Here is a 7,865-nt window from a genome sequence, read left to right as displayed (position 1 = left end):
TTTCCATATGAGCATATGTTTCATCACAAAATCTATGATCCCCCCTGAAAACTGAATCGCATGCCTGAATTATCCCTTCTGATGTCACTTACTATGGGTCCATTCATAGTATCTTTTTCAATTTTTTAGATCATTCCTTAAGTAAATAAGACAACCAAATCCAGAAATTCTTATTTTCTCCTCAGTTGCTGCATAAGCAATTGGATACAAATCATTAGTTGGATCAACTCCAACTGCTGTCAGTAATACTCCACCAGCCGCACCTTTAAGAAAAGTCCTATCTAACCCAAACACAGGCCTGCAAGCATCTAAAAATCCTTTTTTCACCCTAGCAAAGCACATGTACAATCTTTGAAATTTTCCTTGTTTGGTAACTGAATCAGAGGAGTCTTCTGCCACCTTCATTACGATAGTACTACCTGGGTTACTTCTCAAGATTTCATTGATATACTTGGGCAACTTATTGTACTGGTCCACATCACTACCTTGGGCTAACTCCCTGCCAATATTTTTAGCTCTATAGCCTTGATGTCTACTCAAATAGCACTTGTTCTCTTTCATTTCCAGGTTTTTGAAGCTAGCATAATCCAGCTTGGGATTCTCCCTAAATGTGTTAACATATTTTCTGCCAACCCACCCAGATTTCACACTCTTGTTATGATATGAAAACCCACACTTGTGCTTCTGCTGGAATGTTCTAACTTCCAATTTGCCATCACATTTCATCTTCCTAGCATATATGCACCAGTCACATCCTTTTTTAGGACAAATTGCTCTGCATCTAATGGTGTCACTCTTGGTAAATTTAAATGGTCTACCCCGCTTGATATTTCAGGTTCTCACTGCCTCTTTAAACTCCTTGAATGTGGTAAATACCTGCCTAATTTCAAGGTTGGGGTTATCTACATCCTTGGGGTCATACATAAGGGGTCTTGAATGACCCTCTTCATCTGAACCTTGGAGACTATCAATATTTGAACCTGGATCTGGTGCAACATCTATGTCGGAGTTGTCATCATCAGTATCAGAATTACTCACTATTTGTTCCCTAGTTTCCTCTACACATTTCTTTTTTTCATTCCTCTTAAGCTGCTCTTTCTTGTGATTTTCTATCCCTAACCATTCTAAATTATGATCAACATTTTCTTCATAGTCGTTGTCATCAGAATTTTGCTCATAATCTGAATCTTTTCCTGAGAATTCTCCAGAATCAGAACCTAAGGTGTATTCACTATCAGATTCATCATTTTCATTTTCTAATACAAAATCTTCATTATCAACATCAGACCCCCACTGTGATGCTAATAACTCACTAAAAGAAACCTCTATGTACAAATCAACTATCCTTCCATACTCAAATTGATCAACATAATAGGTATGCAATTCTCTATCATGCTTTAACAAACGGAAGCCATGTTTCTCTATCAAAATATGGTACTTTTTGTCACCTATAGCCCCAACCTGACTTTCTAACATTCTATCCATTTCAAAAAGGCTTATGCATGTGACTTCTACATGATCAAACACCCTTAATTCACCTCTCTCATAATGAACATCAGGTTCAGTTTTACATTTTCCCCATAAGTGACACTTCATAGTTACTTTCGTGCTATCACTGTCTACATTTAAAAAAAAAAGAAACAAAAACATCAAACAAACAACACAGGCCATAATTTAGATGACAGAAATAGGTGCTGCTAGCAAACCGACAATAAAAAATGCATACTTTAGCAAACATTCAAAGACAAGGACCATCAATTGCAGTAAAATAAGTCCCACTTGTACAGTATGAACCAGCATTATAAGATCCCGTTTAGAGACACACATGGGACCACATCACAAATGACAAATTTTTTTAAGGCTTTTTTCAAGATTGGTCGTTAATAAAGCCTTAATTACAGATTCCCCCCCCCCCCCAAGTACAAAAAACATCTTTTCCACTATATTCAAACATTATAGTTGGCGATTGTGCATATATATCACAAAAAGAAGGCAAAATCACATACCATAATTAGGTGCTGCCAGCTTGTTCATTTCCTTAGGTCTCACTGCCATTTCTACTTTGCAATGCCATGAGCAGCTTCAGCTTGACTGAATTCGGCAAGATTTTTTCGTATTATTTCACGTTTTGATTCTTGATTTTAGCTCTTAGGGTTCGTTGTTCTTTTGCTGAAGAGAAGAGACCGGGTTGAGAAGTACGACAGCAAATGTTTCTTTGTCTGATATTCAACCTTTTTGGTGGGCTCCACTCCTTGATTAGTGAATTTTAGCAATTAATGTCTTTGTTTAATATGTCCAAAGGCAAGACAAAGCTGAAAATAATAAAAAACGTGTTTCAGAAATTAAAAAAAATTGAAAAAGGGGTTTTAGTGCCGGCACGTGATCTCACGTGACATGGTTCCGGTTAAAATTTGAAAAATTCCGTCAATTGTCCACTTTTAGCGCAAATTGAATAGATTAGGGGACCAAAATTATTTTTTGAAATAGATTGGGGACTAATTCCGTGCATACACTATAGATTGGAACCAAAATTACAATTCTCCCAAGAAATATTGGCAAATTTGGGTTGGCAGAGGATGTTCTTTATTCCTCTCGGTTATCGTTATAGTTTATAACAGAGGATACCTCGGCTGTTTCTTTTTCTTTGAAATCAGAAAGAAGACGGTACACTTAATTTTTTTCGTCATAAAGAAGAAATGTTTATGATTAAGATGCTCATGGTATTGAAGACTGAAGAACCGTGTTTATTTGCCGTGTACTTGTTATGTTGAGTCTGCTTAATTTAATAAACTTGACTTGACCAGCCGACTGGTTTAGTCTTACATGGTCCTACTGAAGAGTCTTCTTGTCACAAATTTTTATGGTCCTACTGAAGAGTCTTCTTGTCACAAATAAAAAATTACGCACTATTTCTCTGATTTCACAATTCACAAATAAAGTAGGCCATTAAACGAACCAATGTCTGGTACATTCTTACTTTCAGCTCGAACACATTGAGGTTTAGAATTCTGAATTTTGGTCATGGGAATTGTATACTTGATTCTTAAGACTATTGTGGCTGTACTTTCTTGTGTTAAGTCAAGTGCATTGAGCTCAAGCCAAGGCAATCTAGTTGTTCATTGCAATGAAAGTGAAAAAAGTGCTTTGGTCAAGTTCAGAGAAGATTTCAGTAATTCAATGGACCGTTTTTCCTCTTGGATTACTGAAGAAGATTGCTGCAACTGGAGAGGTGTGATGTGCAGTAATAAAACTGGTCAATGGCATGTTACAATGCTCGATCTTCATGGTCATGGTCCAGCTGAGAGCTCGCAAGGTAATCAAGTAAGTGATTCTTTACTTGACTTGCCATATTTAAGCTACCTGGACTTGAGTTCTAATAATTTTCTTCAGGGACAGGTTCCTGAATTTATTGGTTCTCTGAAAAATCTAGAGTATCTAAACCTGTCTAATGCCAATTTTCGAGGAATGATTCCTGATCATCTTGGGAATCTTTCCCAGTTGCAATACCTTGATCTGAGTGGTAATGAATATGCTCTTAGAGCAAACAAGCTTGACTGGCTTCTTGGTCTCTCCTCCTTGAAAGTACTGGAATTAGGTGGTGTGGATCTCAGTTTGGTTGTTAATTGGCTTGATGCTGTTAACATGTTACCTTCTTTGGTGAAGTTAGGATTTTTTGCCTGTGAACTCAACACACTTCCCTTGAGACTATCTGCTATAAATTTCACACAGCTTCAGATTCTTGATCTCTCTTTTAACAAATTCAATTCACCCATGCCATATTGGCTCTTCAATATCAGCCAGAGTCTTAGCGTCATTAATTTTCGAAGAAGTCAGTTGCGAGGTTCCATCCCTGATGCTTTTGAAAGCATGAGTTACCTCACCATTTTTGATCTTTCAGACAACTATCTGACAGGAGAGTTTCCCAAAACGTTAGGCTTGATCGCAGATGACGACAATAGTACAAGGCCATCGTTGAGAGAATTGTATCTCTCCAATAATCAACTTAAGGGGTCTCTTCCACCAAGCATTGCACAGCTTTCAGAATTAGAAGTCCTGGATCTTGCTTCGAATTCCATGGATGGTGTAATTACTGAAGATTTTCTGAATTTCAGTCACTTGCAAGTATTAGTTTTGTCTTCTAATTCATTTATGGTCAATATCAGCTCAGATTGGACACCTCCTTTTGACCTTGATACCATAGGGTTGCAGTCTTGCCAAATAGGTCCGGATTTTCCCAGATGGCTACAAACACAGAAAGACTTCGTGTCAATTGATATTTCCAGCAATAACATTTCAGGCATTGTGCCTGATTGGTTTTGGAATATCTCAATGAAGGTTGAGTACATGAATCTGTCATCTAACAATCTAGGAGGAAAACTGCCAGATTTTTCATCAAAACTTAATCTTTCTGTACTAGACATGAGCAACAACAGTTTTTTTGGTCCCTTGCCTCATTTTTCTTTGAGCATGATGTCCCTAATTCTAGCTGAAAATATGATCACTGGAACCATATCCCCTATATGTGAATCTCTTGTTGTGAATAACTCTTTGAGTTATCTAGATTTATCATTGAATGCCTTGTCTGGAACCATTCCTAACTGCTGGACTCAAGGGAATAACTTGGTTGTTCTGAATTTGGCATACAATGAATTATCTGGCATGATACCAAACTCAACTGGACATTTAGTTCATCTCAAGGCACTGATCCTTGGTAAAAATGCTCTCTCTGGTGAACTTCCTGCATCATTGAAGTACTTGACAAATTTATATGTCCTGGATCTTGGACTCAATAATCTATCTGGCAAAATACCAGAATGGATTGGGGAAAATATGGGAAATCTGATGATTCTCCGGTTATCAGAGAACGAATTTGATGGAAACATCCCATTGCAGCTATGCCAACTTAAAGACCTTAAATACTTTAACCTTGCTGGCAATTCTTTATCAGGAAAGATTCCAAGGTGTATCGACAATTTTCTTACCATGGCTATGGTGGAGGCAGACAAATCTTTTATCTATGACCCCTACACAGTATATAGGAAGGCTCTGTTGAACGTATTGATCAGAATGAATCCTGTCAGTTCAAAGTTCATGGTTTTTGATCTTGCACTGAATCATTTATCAGGAGATATCCCTGGAGAAATCACCAGCCTTGTTGGCTTGACTTTCTTAAGTTTGTCAAACAACAATCTTACAGGAGAAATTCCACCTGATGTTGGTTCAATGAAATTGTTGGAGTATCTTTATCTCTCCAGGAATTCGCTCTCTTGCTCAATTCCCACCACCATATCTCTTCTTCATTCTCTTGCTCATTTTAACTTGTCGTATAACAACTTGTCAGGAAAGATTCCCTCTGGCTTCCAAATTGCTTCTCTTGATGCATCATCATTTATTGGCAATCAACACCTTTGTGGGCTTCCCCTCACTGAAGACTGCTCGAAACCTCTCTACAACGATTTTTCTTGCAGGATTGAGAACAAGGGCTTACAAGATGAAGTAAAAAATGATGATTTTGAAGCAACATCTTTCTATTTTGGTCTGGCAGCTGGATTTGCTGTTAGCTTCTGGGCATTTTGGATCACTTTGCTGCTGTCAAGATCCTGTCGATATGCATACTTCCAATTTTTGGACAAATGGAGCGACAAGATTTATGTGATGATAGCTATTAAGGTTGCCAGATTGAGAAATAAGCAAGCTTGAAAGAGGTGAATCCTGAAAGCCAAATTAACTTTGCCCGTGTGTTTTTCTTGCAATCTATTCTCTTTGGCTCTTGCCAAAAACAAAAATGCTGCACATTGTGCTCTGTCAACGTCTTCTTATGGTAAAGAAGTGCACTGATGCAACACATCAGACATTAGCTAAGTATGCATTTAGACCATCTTTGAATGCATTAGTGCCAGGAAATTATCATGAAGATAGACTTCATCTTAAGTCTTTGAAATATAATGGTGAATTTCATGTCTTTGAAAATTCATTGGCTAGATTAAGAAAAAGATAAACGAAACTTGGCATATAAATGCAAGCGGGTCTACAACATCACGGTAGTGATTATCAGAGTTTATTTCCACAGTAACCTCATTCTTGAAAACTATTCCCAAACTAATGCACCTTCAAAATATATTCCCTTATTAATCTACTTGTTGCCATGTGGACTTTCAGTATGGAAAATATTCACATTTCCATCTTATATTAAGAGGTACAATCCACATCAATAGATTTTTAATACTTTTTCAATAGTTCAAATTTTGCTACTTATGTACAATCTTAAAGATAAATAAAAATATTTCTCTATCTGTTATTGAGTTAATTAGTATTTCTCACATTAGATTGGCTCATGTAGCGTGTTAATTTTTATACTAACACTGATCTAGTTATATTTTCTCTCTCCTATTTTTTTGGAATGTATTCTCTTTTGATAAGTCAAAAAATGCAAGAGAATTTTTTTCGAATTTTCTTTCCCCTTATAGTGGAATTTTTATAGTTCACGTAAACTATGATTATTATGTATCTTGAAATGTTTACTCGTACTTCAAACAATTTGAGTTTTTGCAAACTTCTTAAAATTTACAAAGTTAGGAGGCTACGTGACAGGGTGTCAAACCTGTGCAATAATAAATACCTGCTTAAATAAAATATAATTTCTGTAGATAGTGATAAGCAGGGTCGAATCCACAAGGACTGGGGATAATTCGTTTCTTCTAGAGTTCAAAGTATAGGGGTTTTGAGATTAAATGCCAATTAAACAAATTAAATGCAGGAAGTAATTAATTCAAAGAAATAATTAAGAGAAGCTCTAGCCAAGGGTACACTTCAGAAATGGTTCATGCACTGATCATTGATGCAGAAATAATTCCAACATTTAGTAATAGATTAGTTATAGTTGTCATGCACGCGATAAACAACCAACCCTTCCTTAATTTCTCGATAGCTAAGGTACGACCGTTAGCTATTTCTCTAACCAAAAAATAACCCTAAGTACGATCGTAGGATTTAATTCCTGGATTGCATTAATAATTGGAAAGGCCCAATCCTAATCAACAAACACACTACGAGGGTTTGTTTAAGTTAGATCATATGCTCTTCTGGCATAAACCCAATTACGCCAGTTGCTACTGAGGCAGAGATAACGAACAATTACAGATTCAATTACCCCTATTTAGCAAAAATAGCCTATATGAATAATTAATTATTGTGCACTAATCAATCATACACAAGGCCATAGCAATTAAAATCAAGGAACATATAAATACCAATAAATAAAAAAAAATAATTAAAACAGATTCGATCTCACAGTAATTGTCGAACCAAATCGTCAATTGTCCCCTTGACTAGAAAAATAAGAATTCAGTTCTTCATTGTTGAGGAAATTCCCAACATGATGTTGTCGAAAGTCGGCGTGCGCCTCACAATGGAAAAGAAAAGAAAAGAAAAGAAAACTAAAACTATCCTAAAGACTAAGCATCCCCAGCCTCCGTATGTCCGTCCCTTCTAAAAGCCAAAAGACTATTGACTTCATGCTATCCAGTGGTCCCCGCCGAATAAGGAGTCCCAGAGCCAAAGAATTGGAGCTCTGCCGAAATTCCTCCTTCTTTAGTTTCCTATTGCTAGTCAAGGACTCTCTCGTACAAGTCATCTACCTAATACTAAAGTCCACGGTTCCGTTTGGATTAGCTGTTTTTGGGTTTGTTTTTCAAAAACACCACTGTAGCATTTTGAATCTGAAAAACAAGTCCGTTTGGATTAGTTGTTTTTGGGGTTGTTTTTCAAAAACTATATGAAAAACTTTTACTGTAGATTTTTTTGGATTATTTTTAGAGGTATTTTGGAAACATATTTTTGAGTATTTTTAGAATATTATAATTTTT

General features: G+C 36.5%; 1 protein-coding gene across 1 annotated transcript; it reads left to right on the top strand.

The window, feature by feature from the left end:
- Nucleotides 1-3,021: 3,021 nt before the first annotated feature.
- LOC113776858 (receptor-like protein EIX2) lies at nucleotides 3,022-5,700 on the top strand. The gene has a single exon (XM_027321914.1). It carries the CDS (start codon nucleotides 3,022-3,024, stop codon nucleotides 5,698-5,700), a length of 2,679 nt encoding a protein of 892 aa, XP_027177715.1.
- The last annotated feature ends 2,165 nt before the right edge of the window (nucleotides 5,701-7,865 follow it).

Source organism: Coffea eugenioides, chromosome 7 (genome assembly GCF_003713205.1).
Source record: "Coffea eugenioides isolate CCC68of chromosome 7, Ceug_1.0, whole genome shotgun sequence".
NCBI lineage: Eukaryota > Viridiplantae > Streptophyta > Magnoliopsida > Gentianales > Rubiaceae > Coffea > Coffea eugenioides.
The sequence above is the reverse complement of the archived record's forward strand: the minus strand, read 5'-3'. Positions and strand labels throughout refer to the sequence as shown.

Bases quoted from the DNA above. Each gene is read 5' to 3' on its own strand.
- LOC113776858 (XM_027321914.1), top strand. From the start codon at position 3,022: ATGGGAATTGTATACTTGATTCTTAAGACTATTGTGGCTGTACTTTCT.